Source organism: Pan troglodytes, chromosome 9 (genome assembly GCF_028858775.2).
Source record: "Pan troglodytes isolate AG18354 chromosome 9, NHGRI_mPanTro3-v2.0_pri, whole genome shotgun sequence".
Classification (NCBI taxonomy): domain Eukaryota; kingdom Metazoa; phylum Chordata; class Mammalia; order Primates; family Hominidae; genus Pan; species Pan troglodytes.
Window position 1 is genome coordinate 8,968,726 of NC_072407.2, and position 21,249 is coordinate 8,989,974.

Here is a 21,249-nt window from a genome sequence, read left to right on the forward strand (position 1 = left end):
AGACTAATTCAGTAGTCCAGGTTAGAGAGTGAATAGATTTGGAAAAGAGTATTTTGTACTCAGATAAAGACAAGCTGGAAGAATAAAGACAGATATTAGAGGTTGAATAGAAAAGATTGGAAGAGGTGGTGGTTAAAAAATAAGAGAATACAGGATAACTCCTAGATTTCTGATTTAGAAAATTGGGTCATTTTTATGAAAGTTATAACCTTTATACAGAAAATGGTATAGGAGGAAAAACAGTTATAAGAGAAAATAATCAATTTGGTTTTGAACATAGGAGGTTTTCTTATTTACCCATGAAAAATCTAGATGGAAATGTCCAGAATAAAGTTTTATCTTCAGACATGGAACCTAAACACCAAAACTGGTTTTCAGAAATTCACTTGAAATTTATTATTGTATAGGTGAAATATGAGGCTGTGAAAATGGGGGAGATAATTTTACAAGTGACTTGAGAATAGGCAAAGGAGAGATCTCTGAAGAATGCCAAATATAAGGTTGGAAAACATAAGGTACCCGGGACAGCGGGGAAAGAAACAAGAAAACTGAAACAGTCAGAGAAAGAGCTGATTAATGGGAGAATATTAAGAGAGACTGGTATCATAAAATAATGAGGGAGAGAAAATTTCCAGAATCATCAACAAAATATGTATTGTTGAAAGAATGAGATGGTCACTGAAATGAGTTGACTGATTTTTTTTTTTTTTTTTTTTTGAGACAGGGTTTCTCTCTGTCACTCAGGCTGGAGTACAGTGACACAATCATGACTCACTGCAATCTTGACTTCTGGGCTCAAGAAATTCTCCTACTTCAGCTTACCAAGTAGTTGGGACCTACAGGCATGTACCACCATGCCTGGCTAATTTGTAAACTTTTTTGTAGAGATGGGGTTTCCCTATGTTACCCATGCTGGTCTTGAACTCCTGGGCTCAAGTGATCCTCCCGCCTCGACCTCCCAAAGTGTTGGGATAACAGGCATGAACCCTGTGCCTGGCCTCAACTGAATTTGACGGTTCCATTTTGGTGTTATTTTCCATAGTGGATATAGCCTGGATACCTGATTTTCTTGGCCCTTTGCATACAGGAACTATCGATATTAAGACTACTTTCCAGAGAAGCCTAAAGAGCTTCATATCTCCACAGTTCACATGGAATTAACATTTGACACATCAAACTCCCCTCCAAAGATACCACACGGACCATAGTATGTCTCTTTAAAATCATACACCTGGAGCCTTTGTCAGACTGGTTTAGAAATTCCTTTTAAGCATTCCTCAGCTTTACTGAGTGAAGGCATTGAGGTTAGATACGCCGGTTTCATCCTCAGTTCTTCTACTGCCTAACTGCATAATTTGGGGCAAATTACTTAATCAACGTAAATATCAGTTTCTTCATTTGTATATTAGGGATAAGAAATTTATTTTCTTTGTTGAATAATTATAATGATTGGATCATATTATGGATATGAAGGTAATTGTGTCTGGCATATGGCACATGTTCAGGAAATGCTGGCTATTGTGTTTTTTTGAATTTTGATACTAGCCTGTGGTATTATTTATCATAGCGCAGTGCTTAATTTATTGTAGTAAAATTATGGTAAGGTTTGCTTTTTTCCTCCATTCCTTCCCTTTCTTCCTTCCCTTCTTTCTCACTCCCTCCCTTCTTCCTCTTATTCCTCCTCCTCCTCTTGCACTTTCCTCCTCTTCCCCTTTGTGCTCTTACCTGCCTCCACCTTCACTAGTCTTTCTCCTTCTCCTCCTTCTTCTCCTCCTCCTCTGTCATCTTTGTCTCTCTCCTTTCTCCAACTTTCTTACTTTTGTGGTTTCTCTCAACATGTAGGTAGTGCTTTATAAAGATAACATTGGGTGATTAATTGCTGAATCTTAGTTTGCTCATCTGCAAAATTCATGTACGATCTATCTCCAAGAGTTGGTGTATGGATGAAATTATATAATGCATATAAAATGTCAACAACACAGGGAACTCCCAACAAAGGCGATCAATATTTATTTTTCTTAGGGTGTTTTTTTGGACCACCCTATTACCACATATATGGATGGGCCTGTGTGTCCCAGGGATTTTTTGGCATTCTTCTGGATATTTTCCAAGGAAATATAATAATATTCACATTTCAAATATGACTTAGTTTGCTCAGTGTTTTATTCCAGAATCAAAATTTATTTTCAACAAGTACTGGAAAGCAGGTTTCTCATAATATTGTTTAGGAATTTTACTGGGGATTTATATTGGCAGATGTGACTTAATTGTAATGTTTATTGCTAGTAATGAGAATTATAGGCTTAATATACTTAAGAAAATTTGATGTGGCACAGTTCAGGGAATTCACTTTTCTCAATAAATGTGAAACACTGACAGACTTGGAGAGAAATGTGTAGCTCTGGGAAGCTAAAAAGAAAATTCAAGTTCTTTGAAAATTAGAAATAATAACTCAGTGAATCTTGAAGTGCCAGAGAGGTGTTACAAGTGATAAACTATGTATTATGTGTTATGTTAAATGACTGAAACATCCCTGTCTTCTCAGTCCTTCCCTATGTCGGTCCTCAATAATACCAATGCTCAGCCTCTGATCTTCTTCCTGATGGGCATTCCAGGCCTGAAAGCCACCCAGTACTGGATCTCCATCCCTTTTTGTCTCCTATATGTTGTTGCCATCTGTGGAAATAGCATGATCCTGTTTGTGGTCCTCTGTGAACGGAGCCTCCATAAGCCTATGTACTATTTCCTCTCTATGCTTTCAGCCACAGACCTGAGCTTGTCCCTGTGTACACTTTCTACTACCCTTGGTGTCTTCTGGTTTGAAGCCCGAGAAATCAACCTAAATGCCTGCATTGCCCAGATGTTCTTTCTACACGGATTTACTTTCATGGAGTCTGGGGTTCTACTGGCCATGGCCTTTGATCATTTTGTGGCCATCTGTTACCCACTGAGATACACTACCATCCTTACCAATGCCCGAATTGCCAAGATTGGGATGAGCATGTTGATAAGAAATGTTGCCGTCATGTTGCCAGTCATGCTCTTTGTCAAGAGGTTGTCCTTCTGCAGTTCTATGGTCCTTTCACATTCTTACTGCTACCATGTTGATCTCATCCAACTCTCCTGCACAGACAATAGGATCAACAGCATCCTTGGTCTGTTTGCGCTTTTGTCCACCACAGGGTTTGACTGCCCTTGCATCCTGCTCTCCTATATCCTGATCATTCGATCTGTCCTCAGCATTGCTTCCTCAGAAGAGAGGCGGAAAGCCTTCAACACCTGCACATCCCACATCAGTGCTGTTGCCATCTTCTACATCCCTCTCATTAGTTTGTCTCTTGTCCATCGCTATGGCCATTCAGCACCTCCATTTGTCCACATCATCATGGCCAATGTCTTTCTGCTAATCCCTCCTGTGCTCAACCCTATTATTTACAGTGTAAAGACTAAGCAGATTCAAAAGGCCATTATCAAGGTCTTAATTCAGAAGCACTCCAAATCTAATCATCAGCTATTTCTGATTAGAGATAAAGCCATTTATGAATAAGTGCTTTGCTACAATGGAGTAATTGTCCCAAAGTGCCCACACATGCCTCCAACAGTCCAAACTAAGCAACTTATAGGTTATGTGACATTTATTTAGTCAGTTTCTTTGTCAATAAATTCATGTCATTGCCAACTAAATTATGATTTTGTTTTCAATATGAAGTGAAGAAACATATATAAACAACTAATTATATTTGTAAGCAGTATGAAAGCTACATAAAGTATTAATTCAGGCTCTGTGTACAATTATAAAAGTTCACATTTAATGTGAGAAACTTTCTAAATAAGTCAGTTGTTATTTTCTGAATGACACACAGAAAACACTTTAATTAGTTTCTTTTCTTGAAATTCTTGATTATTTGTGCGATTCCAAAATAGAGATTCTATAGGGTGGATCCTAAAATACACATCAATGTAATTCCACATTGGGTCTTATCTAGATGGAATTATTTTGCCCTTTATTATGTGCAGGGGCTACCTAATGTAAATACAAGATACCATATTATGTGCTCAGCATCAGTTACTGCTGCTGTTAGCTGAAGAGTTAAAAGTTGGTAATTACATTGTTAACATTCTAGGAGTAAGGATAACACAATTTTTCATTTTTTAAACCAAGATTTGCCTTGGTATAAGAGAACCTGTACTTTTGGCTCGTATTTATCTCTATCCCTGATTTTATGGCTTCATTTATGGGCTCACTGGACTAGCAATGGCAGAGCAAAGGCTGGCTGATATCAACGTATAGATACTTTATAGCTGGTTGTTGAGTCCCTCCTCTGAAGTGAATACTCTCTAGTGAATATTAACATAAGACACAGAACTTTTCATCCTTTGTGTCGGCTTCAATAGCACATCACATGCAGACTTTCTTACATCTCTTCTAACAAAGTTGCTAGTTCCATCTGTTGACAAATTATCCAAGCCTTTTAGCAAAGTCCTAGTCCGTGTATATCCACAGACTTCAGACAACTTCTCCCCCAAACAACGTTAACAACCAAGAGTACTACTCACAACTCTGCCCTTTGGAAATGTTTTCCTTCACCACTCTCCTTTATGCCATCAAAGGTAGGGCTATTGTGCCACTGCACACAATTTTTGGTTAGCATCAACTTGTCTACCAATCTATTAATGAACTAAGCCTGAGTATTTTCCTCCTTTTCCAGAAACTTAACAAAATCCCCCATGAGGCCATGGATGTGAATTAATGCCGAGACATCCATACAACGGTGACAAGTGTCATAGGATTCTGGGCCAACTATTCACATAAATTATTTGTGCTTTTTGACCTTGTCCATCATTATCCCTACAATAATTGCTCAAATGTCTCAGATAGCATAACAACGTAAGAATTTTTCCTGTTGCTAAGTATATTATCCTCAATTATGTGATTAAGCATCTGAAGAATAACCACAAGTAAAGCCGAAAAATTATTGGGCTGACTGTGAGATAAACGTTGTTCATAACTCCATTAATCACTCTCAATAATCTTATAAGTTAACCAAAAGAGAGCATGATGATATGTTTGAGTGAACAAACTCTTTAAGAACTCTTAGATATAACCTTAGATAACCTATATATAAGAGTGCTTAAAGAGTTGGGTATTCTTTGTTTAATGAACGGTTACATTTGTAAATGACCTTAGACTGTTTGGGGGGAAATCTGGATAATTTTTATTGCATACTGGTAGTAGCATTGTGGGACACTTCGTGGGGGAGACCAAGACTCATATTCAATTAATGGGTACTGTATACATGAAGTGACTTAAATATTTAAACAGGTTAAGGGATCATGACTTCCCATTATATGGCTGATGTCAGCCTGGTGCTTAGAAGTTCTTTATTGCAAATGTATGCTGGGTACATCCTAGAAGACTGTTCATTTAGCTTGTCTCCAGGAAGACTATCATATATTGCAACATATCCGTGTGGGTCCCATCACTCTGATAGCCATTCTAGCCTTTCTATCCTCTATAAAAATTATACACACGTATACGATTTTTAAGTACTGCCATGTGGTCTCAGAATTCCTTCATTCTCATTGTTAATAGGAAGCCCATTTCCACAGAAGCATCTTTCATTGTTATGTGTAGCCTACAGAGTACGGCAACTGCTGACCTTTGAAATGAACCAGACTTCCTCTTACAAATGCATTCTTTGTTGCCTCTGTGAAGACATTTCTCTTCCCTCATGGAGAAAATAATCATGTGGTAAATTCTCTTGTCCTATAGGATAAATCAATTCTAACATGTCAACTTCCCTGATATTTCTATAGTCCACATTTTGCCAAGAATATTTGGCATCTCCACCTAATTTTCTGTGGTCATTATCATATCCAATCTTGAAACAACCATCTCAGTAGTGCATTAGCACAGTTTCTGTGTATCCTTGATATAATATTGCACCTCTAATCATGGATCAATGCCTTCATGTCAATAAACTTTTCTCTGTTAATTAATATTCATGCTACCACATACTTCCACTGCTGCCTGGATCTAACACCTTCAAGATCCACTCTACTCATTTGATTCCAGTTAGTCCAATTAAGTAGGTTCTGCAATGCCTTCAGTAAATAAGCTGTTTTCTCCAAAAATGTTAATAGAAATTCTCTTTTCAGGCTTTGCTGAGACCTGATTGGTTATTATTTTGGGTGCAATGAGAAATGATAGGGCAGTTCTTGTGGAGGAAAGGTATCAGTTGTGAGGCATCACACTCAGGTTTGGTTTGTGTAAGGTCTCCAGACAGTAATAAATGAATTATCTTTGAAAAGTAAGAAGGGATCTGTTTCTTCTGGCATAAAATATTCAAAAGTCTCAAGATTTGAAGACTTATTCACTCAAATGTCAACATTCCAGGAATGAGGATCTCATCATTTTCCCATTACTGTATTTCTAGTCTTTTTCAAGGTTTTTGACTTTATCACAGAAGATCTGTCAAAACTGAGCAGCCTGCCTTGTAGCTCTGCCACCTTTTTAGTTAAATCCTTTGCCTGATTTTTAGAGCTGTATAATCTATGTCTGAATGAGATAAAGGTTTCTGTCAGTGTTCCTTTAGAGAACCTTTGATTTTCATGGCATACCCTGCATTGTGAGTTGGATGTCCCAATCTGATTAGCTCTTATTTCAAGATTTCTGAGGCAGATAATAAAATCAGCCCATTCCATAATCTTTAGATGTTTTAGGTAAAAATGGAAGACTAGATTCAAGATCCATAGTTACCATATAACCTAATACCTTACCTTCCACCTGAACTTCATCCAGTCAATCACAAATGAGTGTGTTAGTAATTGTGATGCCATTGAATTTCAAGGATTATTGTCAGCCTTCTGACTGCTAGCAATCAGATTTTGTTATCAATTGACCATGTTAATGATAATGTGCTTCCAGGGACCATGAATGATGAACAACTGAAGTTAAAGAAGGAGGAAGAATAAGATGATAGAAAACACCTCATTGAGTTTGATGCTGCGTTAATCAGGGTTCAATCAAAAGACAGAAATCATACAATAATTTTAACAGGAAAAATTTAATGCAGAGAATTATTAACAAGGAGCTAAAATAGTGGAGAAATTAGCTTGTTAAAGAGAGTTATAAAGAATTCAGTAGAAACAGCTATAAGGGGCAACCATTACCCCAAGCGCTGGGATAAAGCACCCAAGGAGGATTCCTTTCCTTGCACTAGGCTGGTGAACTCACAAAAGGGCCTTATCAGTGAGGTTTTCCATAAATCTGCCCTCTGATAGTTGCAGGAAAGGCCTTCTGTAAGAAGGTGCCAAGCCCCAGAACTCTCTAAGTGCAAGGGAAACTGCTGATTGTTGGGCATTGCTGTACCTGGGAGCTGGAAAGACTGTTCTTTCTAGGAGTATAATGCATTTCCATGTGTGGCTGTACCTGTGGTGGCTCCAGCCCACCTTCTCTGGATAAGTTGAGTGACTACCTTGCTAGAAGACTAGTCCCGTGGGGCCCCTGATGTGCACACAGATGTTCAGGGCTAAGGAGAAGATATAGAAGAAGCTATCTCAGCTTCAGTGCTGGCCTATTATGCCTATGGTTCCAGGTTATGCCATTGTTGTTTCAGTGGAGAGCTGGAGAACAAGCTCAGTGGTGAAATGCTGAAGAAAGCTATGCACTGCTGGAACTGAGCCCTGGAGGAACCACACAGAGCCAAGCAATAAAGAAAAATCATGATTTGTAGGAGTCTGGTTGGCAAACCACAATAAAACCAGGAAGAGAAAAACCTCTTCTTCTCCTTTCAGTGTGCCTCCACTACCCTCTACTGACAAATCTTAACATTGTACCAGCTAGCAAAACATTATAAGGCCCAATATCTTCATCACAGAGCAGGTAAAAAGGAATTTGGAGGTTGAGAAATGGCACATCAATAATAATCCAGATACCATTATGGGTGACTATTGCCTAATCCTACAGGGCCACCTCTGAAGCCTTATCAAATACGTCTCGGGATACTCAACCCAGGAAAATAAAAAGACAGAAACAGTTTATCCATTGGATCCTTTTTTCCCATTGCTGAAAGTCTACCTCATGAATCCTTAATTTCCCCCTATTTCTGGGTTGTACATGCATGGATACCAAGTGAGTACATGTAGATATTTCATCATTCAGTGTCAGTCTTGGGGCAAGAAACAAGAGGTACATGGCACGCGCCTAGGTTGAGAGGTTTTCAGATTCTTCCTGCGAAAAGCCAGCCAATGACTAAATGAGTCTGATTGCTGTAACAGTGATTGGAAAATGAGGCTGAAAGATTTGCGGTGATGCACTAGAAGCAGCGAATTCACAGGGTCAACTGATGTTCTATCCTGGAGAGCTTGTAGGTTCACAGAAAATGCAGTCACCTCAGAATGAGGTATGAGCCATTTTTTCTGCTGTACTGAAAATCTATCCTTGATCTTTTTTGTTATTGTTTTTGGTGCAAGTTCTGTTATTTAATCCCGTAAGTCAATTAAAATGATATGCTTACCAACTTGTTTCCTTTTTTTAAAAAACTCCAAATAGAGAAGAAAAATGATCCTGAAAAAGGTATCCACGGGCCAAGTCTTTTAGAAAATATGGGGATAGCTCCAGGGCAATGGAGAAAGTGCTATGAGCACATAAAGTATACAGAAGTGGTCTCAGGAAGGCTGCTGAGAGAAAAATGCTTTTGCAGGGAATATTTATTATTACTAAGTTTACACCCTTTTATGTTAAAATGGTGATATTAATAATAATATTATTATTATTTATTTATTGTTGTTAATAATAAATAAAAAGGAGAAGTAAGGGAAAACAGAAATGGAGGAGGAAGAGCTAGGGTAGCAAGTCAAATCAGAGAAAAAAATAGAAGAAAGATAATAGATTTTATTTCATCTTTTTCCTAAAAATTACCTAAATTTAGCCTTTCCAAGATGAGAGTTCTAATTGTTTTTTCCCCTAAAAAAAAAACACAACGAAACAAAAACAAACTTGTAATTTTTTTCATAGTTCTGGTTGCTATTTTGACCTGGTGACCCTGTAGCCTTTTCTGGATCTGGAGACCAATTAATTTTCCACTCAAAATGATGTAGATACATGTCAGGAAGTAATAGAAGGATGTGCCATAAGGCAAACATGAGCCCATATAGATTCCATTATGATTCTGGACTGATGCTAGAAAAAAAACATCAACATTAGAAACTTGCACTCCTTTTGGTAATACTCTAGTTAAAATGTACATTTTTCTGAATGTGAAAAATCAAATTGAATTATGTCTCCTATCTGTGTATAAGAATAGGAATGTGAGGAAGCAGTGCGCCTCGTTTTTTGAAGCCATTGTAGACTGAAGAGGTGCTCTTCATTACCTGCTAAAAACTGCTCTAGGTTTAGGCTCAAGGTTTTCTGGAAGTTTACCTCTAAAAGTTTCTGAAAGCTTTTTATATTGATTATCCTACTCACTGACGATCCATAGTCGTCCTCTGAGCTATAAGCTCAATAAAAGCAATGCATCTATTTTGGTCATCTGTGTTTCTCAGTATCTGGACGCAATGCATTGTTCATAATAGGTCATCAAGAAATACACATCAAATAAATGAATGATGATGGCAATAGATATGCTGTTTGCGGTAGGTAACATAAGAATTGATGGGGAAAGGAATAAAATTTACTTGTACTATCTATTTTAGAAAGTGGGGGGAGATTTTTTATTATCAGAAAAGGTATTTTCCTAATGGGTGGAGGTTTGAATAAAGATTAAAGTTTGAATGAACACAACCCTTTAGGGTTATCTTCTCTAATTAGGATAATCTAACTAGGTCTGCAATGCTCTCTTGGTTCGACACTTATGTGCTTCTTTTCTAGGCCTTAATTATATTTCCATGACAGCTGCAATTTTTCCTTTACAGATGCCAGAGCAATAAGTTGAGAAACCTAGGCTGGATATTTTGGCTAGAATTAGAGTAGGCCTTCATGGTTATTTTGTTCTGGTCCAATAATAATAAAGAGGACCATTTTAAAGGATATTCTGTCTTGCTTTTGTCTGTCATCCTCAGCAAGCAGCTCTAAATATATTCAGGGCCTAACAAATCTGGTTTCAGTCACCCATCTGCCCGGGAGTTTCAGTGCTGCATCTACCCAAGTCTAGTGAAGCCTTGAGTCTAGGGGACCTAAGTCTTTAGGAAAATAATACAGTGTTTAACTAGGACTGACATTTTCCTGAAGGCAGAATATTAGGTATCATAATCCTGACTGTATTTCTACTGGCATGATCTTGCAGTAAAAGGCTACTAAATACCAAAAAACTTCTGACCTTAAGTAGGGTTTACAGCTTTATCAGAGCTCTGCATATTATCAAATCTTCAGCGGTGTTAAGCCAACTAGGCCCATGTTATAGTATAAGCCTGCTGGTTTACTGGACTCTTTTCTCCACTTTTCTGCCTGTCCTAACTGATTACTACAGCCCCCAACTCCATCACATCACCTCTTGTATTAACCTGAAGATGAAGTCATCATTGTCGGCTATCTAAGTTGGTTCATTTATGTGATATACTTTGTTTCAGGCCAATAGTATTTTGCTAAATCTTATTTTCTATTTTCTTTATCTGAAAATCATATGCCCCTGCACAACTTGCCAGCAGAATTATACAATTTATTTATTTCTAATTTTCAAAGTTACTGGGCTGAACAATTTCCCTTCTGAACGTGAGGGTCTGAGATATTAAGCATGCTGTGACCCTGGGCATTACTTTTTGTTTTGTGAGATTAAGTGCCTTTGAGGACCAATAAATGTTAAGGGGCTAGATATAAGACAATGGGGAAAGAAGGAGCCTATGATGAATTAGAGACCTTGTCACTTACCTAAAGCCATCACATTAAAAATCTGTTTAGACATTGTGATGACCAAACAGAACACATTTGTGGGCAGGATTCCACCTCAAGTCTGCCTGTCTCTGACCTCAGTGACTGGCTTATGTTGAGCCTTTTAAGATATACACTGAATCTTAGATAGAGCCATTGCTGGATTTGGGCTGTCTTTGATAATGCCTTAGAGTGACTGTCCCCAAATCCTGCACCTGTGTGGGAACAGGATCACATCAGTTAAAGCCGTCACTGTGATTCAGAGCCTGCTCACTTAAGAGAGCTCATTATTGACAGACATTGATGAGACAAATCAAAGCAAAATTAAAACAAAAGTCATTGTTCCCAGGGGACTAGGTGCCTATTAATTCTCAGGAGGGTGTTCCTTGGCTAAAGGAGAATATGAGGATATAAACAGAGGTGCAGATTCCCAACAGAGTGCTGGAACAGAGAAGCTGCAGAAGCTGGAGGATCTGAAGGCTTTCCATTCTTGGTCTGGAATAAGGTAGCTATAAGCCTGGTAGGTGTTCTGGTGAATGAAATTGAATTTCCTTAGGAGGGTTTTATCTTTTCCAATGAAAACACCGTAGTTTATAGAGATCAACCCTATGTCTTTCAGAGGAATGGAGGTAAAAATATTTCATGGGTTGTTCAACCTAAGAGATCAAGCTACATTTTGGAAAAGGTTTATGGCTGAAAAGACTAGTGTCCACATGTAGCATGGGGTACTTACTTGTATTTACATGATGAATACAGTTGAATACAACAATGTTGCCAATAGTAACTCATGTATTGAGTTACCTGGGTTACACTGGAAGCTTGTCAAGAAAGCCCTCAGGCATGAAACTTTGGGAATGGCCCATTTCGAGGGGATTCATTGAAGGGAGACAGATGTTGTGTTATTGCTTTTGTCTCTGTCAGAATTCAGACTGTTAGCCATACCATTACATAGCCATACCAATAACAGGCTGTTAGCCATACCATTGGAGCTTTTATTCTACAGCTCTTGAAAGGAAAGTTACCCAAAGTGTCAGTAAAGCTGACTCCAGGAGTATGATCAGGATCAAACCCAAATTCCAGAGACAGACACCTGCACTGGTCACCAATCTGAAGGGTAGACACACAGAAGCCAAGTGCAATAGGAAAAAATCCGTGAACAGACAAAGACAAGAGCTGTGACCATTCTGAGCAGGGCCAGTAGCAATTGCACTGTAAGGTGGTGAGTACTTTAAACAGGTACAAATGGCATCTATGTTATGGGATGCATAACAAGGACGCATTGGTCACATATAACACTAAGCCTGCCTCATAGCTCCTAACTCGGGTCAATATGAGGCAAAGGTCCTTAAAAATTTTTGCAGCATACAGAGTAGCTGCTAGTTCCCCTTTCCTTCACTACTTTCTATTTCTACCCACCACTTTCTAGTTTCTTCTAGCTGAACGCAATCTCCTCTTTATCTACACTTGCCAAGACATGCTCAGAGACTTTCCATGAAAGGACAAATGGTCACACGTGGCCATCCTCTCTGCCCCTCTTGCTGCCACTAGCCATCTAAGTCACGAGAGCTGGGTCAGAGGAGCCCTTCCTCCTCTGCTCACTGAGGTGCTGTGTTTACTCACACTGCCCTGCCTCAGGCTACTGTCAAGATCTGGCAAATGGTGTTTGCTACCAGACTTGAAGATCTCTCTGAGGTTTTGAGCCTATCTTTTTCTGTGAATATCCAAAAAGTGAATCATTTTACAATGTGTATAATTTTCAGGCACATATCATCCCTACCACATCTGCTTTTTATTCTCTTGTTTTTTATTTTAATAATATTCTTTAAAAATAGAAAAACCCCACATGTTGTACAAAACAGGCCATGGGCTGAGTTTGACTTTGCATTACAGTTTGCCACCCTCTGTGGTAGACCAATTCTATATATTTTCACAGATATGTACCAAGATTGATAACATAAGATTTAGGCCTCCCTTAAGTGCTGTGACTATAGCATGCATCTGTGGTTTGTGTGAGTACATGACCATTGACCACATGCGTGATAGTAGATTATAACACATTCCACTTAGTTTAATTGAATCAAAAATCTCAAAAAGCAACGGTTTCAAAAAAAAGTGGGTATCAAAGCACCTTCTTTCTAGCTAGAAAATTATTCAGAAATATATCAGGGAATAAAGATAGAAAAATAACACACAGGTTTTAAATGAATCCTGTGATGAACCTGTTTAAATATTTTCCATTGTTTTCTTTACATAGGAAAATATATGTTATGCTATTTCTTGACACCTAAGATTGAGCTATATTTAATTTAACCAACAACTGAACTTAAATATGTTCAGCAAATACAATTAGAAATTTTTATCTATTGTGCATCTTTCTTTAGACCCAGGAGTGGATAAGCTAGTGACCTATCTGTGATGTTTCTGCTCAATACCTCAGAAGTTGAAGTCTCCACATTCCTATTGATTGGGATACCAGGACTTGAGCATGCACACATTTGGATCTCTATCCCCATCTGCCTTATGTACCTCATGGCCATCCTGGGCAACTGCACCATCCTATTTGTTATCAGAACAGAGCATTCCCTGCAAGATCCCATGTACTATTTCCTCTCCATGCTGGCCCTGTCTGACCTGGGCCTGTCTTCCTCCTCCCTACCCACGATGCTGAGAATCTTCTTGTTCAACAACATGGGGATTTCTGCTGATACATGCATTGCCCAGGAATTCTTCATCCATGGATTCACAGACATGGAGTCTTCAGTTCTCCTAATCATGTCCTTTGATCGCTTAGTAGCCATTTGCAACCCCCTAAGATATAGCTCTATTCTCACCAGCTTCAGGGTTTTGCAAATTGGACTGGCATTTGCCATTAAAAGCATTCTCCTAGTGCTACCCCTTCCTTTTACTTTAAAGAGACTCAGATACTGTAATAAACACCTTTTATCCCACTCCTACTGCCTTCACCAGGATGTAATGAAGCTGGCCTGCTCTGACAACAGGGTTAACTTTTACTATGGTTTGTTCGTTGCACTCTGCATGATGTCAGACAATGTTTTTATTGCTATTTCCTATGTGTTCATCCTGAAGACTGTGTTGGGTATTGCATCCCATGGGGAGCGGCTCGAAGCTCTTGACACCTGTGTGTCTCATATCTGTGCTGTACTCGTCTTCTATGTGCCCATCATCACCTTGGCTACCATGCGTCACTTTGCTAAGCATAAATCCCCTTTAGCTATGATTCTGATAGCAGATGCATTCTTTCTGGTACCACCCTTGATGAATCCCATTGTGTATTGTGTAAAAAGTTGGCAGATTGGAGTAAAGGTCCTGGAAAAATTGGCTCTGAAGCCTAAATGATGGGGCAAAGGTGGAAATTCTATTTTTTTCACAATACATTTTCTTAGGAGAAGGACAGTGTTTCATCCAAATAGGAAATGGTTCCATTTACTTCAAAGTTTTAAAATTAGCATTAATTAATTAATTGTTCAATCAACTAATCCCTAAGGAGCATCTAAAATACCACAGCTTTTCTACTTTTGATAAAGAAGAGGCTTATATTTCATGAAAATGTTATAAATCATTTTGTTGTTCTTTGGGTGATTGATAAATTCAATTCTCAGACACGAGAAGGAAGAGCAAAACTCTTGCAAATCTTCTAATGAGAAGTTAGGAAAAGTAGCCCTTAACTGTGGCTGGGAGAGTCCTACAAAATTCTGGTACTATTTAATATCTTGATATTTACCTCCTCTTATTTTATTTTCATTGTGATTTACATTAAACTCTTTATGAAGTGTCTGAGTTTGTCTAAGTATGTTCTTTACTTTGCTATTCTAAGTGCGGTCTGCTGACTGACAGCAACAGCATTATCTAGAAAGTTGTTAAAATTGCTGCAGAATCTCATGTCCTGCTGCAAGCCTGTTGAGCTGAAATCTGCATTTTAGCAAGATCTCAGGTGACTGGCATGTAGGTTAGTGTTTAAGGAACACTTTTTTCGGGTGATGTGAAAGGGAAACACAGAGACTATGTCATTTGCTGAAGCAAATTTTGGTGGAAGTCAGTTTGGAGAGGAAGTTATAGAAGGGCCATGGCACTTGACCATGTTTATAGTAAAGATAAGGGACTGAAACTTGGGTGCTCAATGGTTGCAGGCCCATATGTATTTCCACCATGATGCATATATCTCTCTCACTAACTATACTGTAAATTTCCACAGGACAAGAGTTACGAATTATTCAACTTTCACTCTCCTGACAACAAAGTACTCTGTCGATGGTATGTGCTTGGTAGATCTATTAATGTATCAATTTGAACTAAAAAAATAGTCTAAAGAAAAAGAGGTAGCATCCTGAAGCCAGGCCCCTCAGGTTTTTCTGGGGTGAGAATTCTAGGGTGCATCAGAGCAGTGATCATCTAGGCTCAACATAGCACTCTCTCCTCTGCATGCCTCATAGTAAGAAGTTAACATTGCAGATACATAAGGAGGTTCGTGAGATGTGGATTCTTCCCTTGGATGCTGCCTTCTGAATTGAGGGGCACTCCATATTACTGTTCATGAGTAATGATAGCACAGAATCTGCACCACTGTGGCCAAGCAGACACCCAAATAACTTTAATACCTGAGCCTCCCTAGTCTCACCTCTCACTTTATGGCATTGTGAATGGAACCAGACCAAAGGGCTCCAATGATCTCCTAATGAGAAAGGGTCAACAAGGAAACTTTAGGAGTCACTAGCACTGTGCTTATTTAGTACATCAGGGTCCAGGATCACTCCTAAAGAATAAGATATAGTGTAACTCCAGGCTGAGAATTTAGGAATTTAGAAGCTAACCCACAGAAGAAGGAGTAAATAAACCCCATCAGGGTTACGTGTCCTCTAAAGTCTTTACTGTGATAGCTCAGTCCTGCCAGGGAGATCAAATGAACGGAAAAACTAGGGACTCGGTCGGGAACAGGTCCTCTGGTTTCAGCTCTGCCATTTCCTGGCTGTGTGGTATTGAGAAAATTACTTCCTATGTATTATGATATATTTCATATCATATGTACTTTTAAATTAAGAACATAATTATTTCTCCATACATTCCAGGGATTAAATAAGTTAATGTGTTTAAAAGCTTTAAGATCTCAATATGGTCTTCAGACAGGTTTTGTTTGGACATGGCAGTGTTTGGATTATTTTGTCTATATATATATATAATTATACACACAAAATATATAAAATATACACATAAATTATCTTAAATATGGAAAGATATGGAAGTAGTAGACCTATATTCCCCCATGGAAACATTCAAACTTTCAGTAGGCAACCCCTGAGAAGTCTTAAGCCTCTTGGTTAATAAAGATCCCACTACTCACAGTGTGAATATGTACTCGTTTTATAAATTTATATTATTTCCTTGGCTTCTCTAAACATTTGAACTTATGATCCCTGTTATGAATTCTCAATATCTCCCTCCCCCCTCCTCTCTCTTCCTCTCTCTTTCTGACACACACACACACACACACACACACACACACACACACACACACACGAGTAACATTCTGGTTGCTATCCTGGAGAGCTTTGTTTAGCAAGTAGACCAACCCAGAGATCTGGCTTTTGCAAGGCTTTTCCCGATCTGCAGTTTTATCCACCCTCTGTGTACCACTGTTACACTTTGTAAATGTGCTTGCTAATACTTTCTCCCCTCTGTGTGCTGTTAAGAAATTTTTTTCCCCCTTAACTTATCAGTCAAGTTAACGTGATTTGCAGAGGGAGGATAGGATCCTAGACTGGCCAGGGGTATTAATAACAACCACTATGTGGTTGAAGGTTTTGACAGAATTGGTATGGATTTGGCCAGTGTACAGGAGAGAGTGGGAAAAAGGAGAGAGCAATTGAGGCTCTGCTGTGAAAGAGAGACAGTTTTCTACTACCCTGATTCAGCAGAGTAATAAACACATGGAGGCAGCCAGAGGAGTTGGGTTTCAGTTCAATACCTACCACTGACTTATACAGGACCATTCAAAGGTGCTTTCCACAGGCCAAAGTTGCAGCTTTCTATCTATAAAATGAAGTGGAGTTGGGGGAAGATTAAAGAAACTTCCAGCTGTAAAGCTCTTTATTCTGATTAATCATGCATACAAAGTTTAAATATAGTTACTGTTTTTTTTATTAATTCCAAATCATTTATTGAATATCTCTATGTTCCCACATTATGATACAGATGTTTTACTGTAAGATAAGAACTGCTTTATTTATAATAGAAACAAAAGACATACATTTATAAAATACGTATAAATATATTTAACTTAAGCAAATAATTTTATTGGAAAACAGAAAAAACTGTTAATGAAACACTTATACACTCTTGCATGTGAAAACTTACCATTAATGTTTATTTTCTTACATTTAATCTATAAATATAATTTAACACCTCCTAGAAATCCAAAGCTTTCGTTTGTTTTGTGAGATTGGGTTTGCTTTACATCTCATATTAAGTAAATCACACTATAAAGCTATAATAAATAAGTGATATGTTGTCATTCCTAAAAAGATCTGCAAAGCAAAATGCATACACCTACACAACCTACTGACCAGCAAGCATTATAATAAATGCTGTGGTGGTGAGCACCTGAGATTTTTTGGTTGGTATACAGTAAGTGAACTAAGAGTGTTAGTACACTGTGTATACTTATATACACACACAGATATACATTGTATATTATATATACACAATATTATATATACATATAATTTATAATATGATATGCATAGTATTTTATTTCAGTGAGAAAAGGAATGTATTTAACAGGTGATTCTACCATTAGTAAATATCCACCTTGATTAATATAAATTTAAACTTCTAACAGAAAAACTTAGAAGTAAAAACTATTGTAACAATTTTAGAAAATAGTATAAGAGATTGTGCATTGAATGCTTGGAATCAAAGACATCTTTTTTTTTTTTTTTTTTTTTTTTTTTTTTTTTTTTTTGAGATGGAGTCTTGCTCTGTCACCCAGGCTGGAATGCAGTGGTGCAATCTCTGCCCACTGCAACTTCTGCCTCCCAGGTTCAAGCGATTTTCCTGCCTCAGCCTCCTGAGTAGCTGGGACTACAGGTGTGCACCACCATGCCCGGCTAATTTTTTTTTTTTTTTGTATTTTTAGTAGAGACGTGGTTTCACCATACTGGCCAGGCTGGTCCCGAACTCCTGACCTCAGCCTCCCAAAGTGCTGGGATTACGGGCGTGAGCCACCGCGCCTGGCCAAAGACCTCTTTTTTAAAGCAATATATGAAACACAAAAAGTATAAAGGAAACTAAATTTAGATTTGTTTAAATAATACTACCTGTATTTGCTTGAGAGTTGATTGGCAAACAAGATCAAAGACAAATACCAGATTGGGAAAGGCATAAAACAAAAATGTTTTGGAAATATTTATTTATTTATTAGTTGGTGCAAATATAATTGCTATTTTGTCATTATTTTTAATGGCAAAAACTGCAATTACGTTTGTACAACCTAACATTTATTTATTTTTGAGACAAGGTCTTGTTCTGTTGTCCATGCGGGGGTGCGGTGGTGAAAGCATAGCTCACTGCAGCCTCCTCCTCCTGGGCTCAAGTGAACCTCTCACTTCAGAGTCCTTAGCAGCTGGGACTATAAACACCTGCCACCATGAATGCCTATTTATTTTTTAAATTTTTTGAAGAGATGGTATATTCTTATGTTGTCCAGCCTGGTCTCAAACTCCTGTACTTAAGCAATTCTCTTGCCTCAGCTTTCTGAAGTGTTGGGATTATAGGTGTGACCCACCCACTTATATTTAAAATATAAACAACCCAATAGAAAAATGGATGAAGATTATTTGAATAGGCTATTCATGGGAGAGGAAACAAAAATAATCAATAATATGTGAAAGACATACATTTTTACTATTAGCAAAATCTAAAATTAAGTAAAATTAGATAATTCTAACTTATTTTAAAGTAAAATAATTTTACTTTATGTAATTAAAGTAATAAAAACCATTATATACTTGAAGGTTCTGACAGAATTGGTGTGGATTTGGCCAGTGTGCAGGAGAGAGCAGGAACAAGGAAAGAACAATTGAGGCTCTGCTGTGAAAGAGAGACAGTTTTCTGCTACCCTAATTTAACAGAGTTATAAACACATGGAGGCAGCCATGTGTTTAAAGTAACATTGATTACTATTAATTTTACATAAAGTAAAATTAATTAAAATGTTATTAATTTAAATTCATAAAAATTTTAAAATATTAGAGCAGTCAATTTTGTTGTATATGCAAGAAAAAGGCATTCTCTGACATAGTATAGAAGTATGATTTGCTGGCCAGGCACGGTGACTGACATCTGTAATCTCAGCACTTTGGGAGGCTGAGGCAGGCGGATCACGAGGTCAGGAGATCAAGACCATCCTGGCTAACACAGTGAAACCCTGTCTCTACTAAAAATACAAAAAAATTGGCTGGGCATGGTGGTGGGTGCCCGTAGTCCCAGCTACTCGGGAGGCTGAGGCAGGAGAATGGCATGAACCTAGGAGGCAGAACTTGCAGTGAGCCGAGATCTCGCCATTGTGCTCCAGCCAGGGCACAGGGCGAGACTCTGTCTAAAAAAAAAAAAAAAAGAAAAAAGAAAAAAAAAAGAAGTATGATATGAATTGCTGTAACTTTTTGAGAAAAGAATCTACCAACAAACATGTAAACTTTTAACATGTAAATCCTTTAAAGCCAGCAATCGTGACCTGGAGATCAGTCTTTCAGAAGTAATAGCCTAAGTGTACATGGGGAATTGTAGAAGAACATTTATTAGAGCATTGCTTGGAGTGGCATAAAACTGAAGACAACTCTAATACTCACTCATAGAAAACAGTTGAATAAATTACCTTGATCCACACCATGGAACATTATGATTATGTCATCATTTGAATGAATTAAATCCATACTAGTGCACTTGGAGGAATGAGGAATTTCTACTATAAGAAAACAAGATGCAGAAAGGCATATAGAAAGTTATCGAGATTCAGAGGGCAGGGACAGAACAAGATGTAGGAATAGAAGTCTCCACCAATTGTCCCCCCACCACAAGGACACTGATTTAACACCTGTACATAAGAAACACTTTTTTAAAAACAAAAAAGTCGGATGAGTCCTTATAATAACTTATAATAAAAAGGCACTGAAAATATTTAAAAAACCTACCTTAAATCGCCGATGCCACACTGCCCCTGTCATCAGGCAATGGCAATGGCAGTGTGGTGCAGAGAATGTCTCTGGGTGCTTGGAGAGGGGAGAGCAGACACACTGGTGTCAGAAATGAAATTCTGATGCATTAAACTCAGTGCTGTCCTGTTAGAGCAGGAAAACAACAAATAACAACAACAAAACTGGACCAAACTCAGCTGATGCTCACCATGGAGGGAACATTTAAAACAGCCATAATCAGAGGGGAATTGCTGATCCCAGCAGTCAAAACTGGAGTTCCTGTAAACCTCACCACCACAGACCAAAGTGATCTGGGTCTTTAAGTAAACTTGAAAGGCAGTCTAGGCCATAAGGACTGCAACTCTGAAACGAGTCCTGTTGCTGAACTGGTCCAGAGACAGTGGACTAGAGAGGGATGCAACCTACTGAGACACACTGAGGCTGCTAAGGGAGTGCTGGTATCATGCCTCCCCTAACCCCAGGCTGCATAGCTCATGGCACCAAAAGAGACCCCTTCCTTCTGCTTGAGGAGAGGAGAGAGAAAAGTAGGAGGAGCTTGTCTTGCATCTTGCAGGCCAGCTCAGCTGCAGCAGAATAGAGCGCCAGTCAGAGTCCTGAGGCCTTTGTTCCAGAACCTAGCTACCACATGGCATTTCTAGACACATTCTGGGCCAGAAGGGAACCTGCTGCCTTGAAGGGAAGGACCTAGTCCTGGCAGCATTTATCACCTGCTAACTGAAGAGCCCTTGGACCCTGGACAACAAGCAGCAATACCCAGGTACTACGTCAAGAGTCTTGGGTTAGCCTCTGAGACTTGCTGACTTCAGGTGAGATTCAGCACATTACCAGCTGTGCTGGCTATGGGGAGAGACTCCTTCTGCTTGAGGGAAGAGTAAGAGGACTTTCTCTTGCACCGTAGGTACCAGCACAACCACAGGGGTGTAGAGCAGGTTCTTGGGATCCCCCATTCCAGGATTTGACTCTTGGATGGCATTTCTGGACCTGCCCTGGGCCAGAGGGGAGCCCACTGACCTGAAGGGTGAGTTCCTGGCCAGGCAGGATTCACCACAAGCTGACTTAAGAGCTCTTGGGCCTTACAGGAACATCTGCGGTTTTCTGGCAGTACTCCTCATGGCCAGTAGTGGCAGGTGGCTACAGGATGAGGTTCCTTTGCCT

The 21,249-nt window shown here is 38.7% G+C and overlaps 3 protein-coding genes across 4 annotated transcripts in view; all 3 read left to right on the plus strand.

The window, feature by feature from the left end:
• The window catches only part of MMP26 (matrix metallopeptidase 26), a 286,289-nt gene that overhangs the window by 113,685 nt on the left and 151,355 nt on the right, over nt 1-21,249 (plus strand). The window lies entirely within an intron of this gene.
• OR51F2 (olfactory receptor family 51 subfamily F member 2) lies at nt 2,454-3,589 on the plus strand. The gene has a single exon (XM_001161346.5). It carries the CDS (start codon nt 2,519-2,521, stop codon nt 3,545-3,547), a length of 1,029 nt encoding a protein of 342 aa, XP_001161346.3. The 5' UTR covers nt 2,454-2,518; the 3' UTR covers nt 3,548-3,589.
• Nucleotides 13,263-14,662, plus strand: LOC104008438 (olfactory receptor 51A7-like). Its single transcript, XM_009460094.4, has one exon. The coding sequence runs from the start codon at nt 13,283-13,285 to the stop codon at nt 14,222-14,224; it is 942 nt and encodes a 313-aa protein (XP_009458369.2). The 5' UTR covers nt 13,263-13,282; the 3' UTR covers nt 14,225-14,662.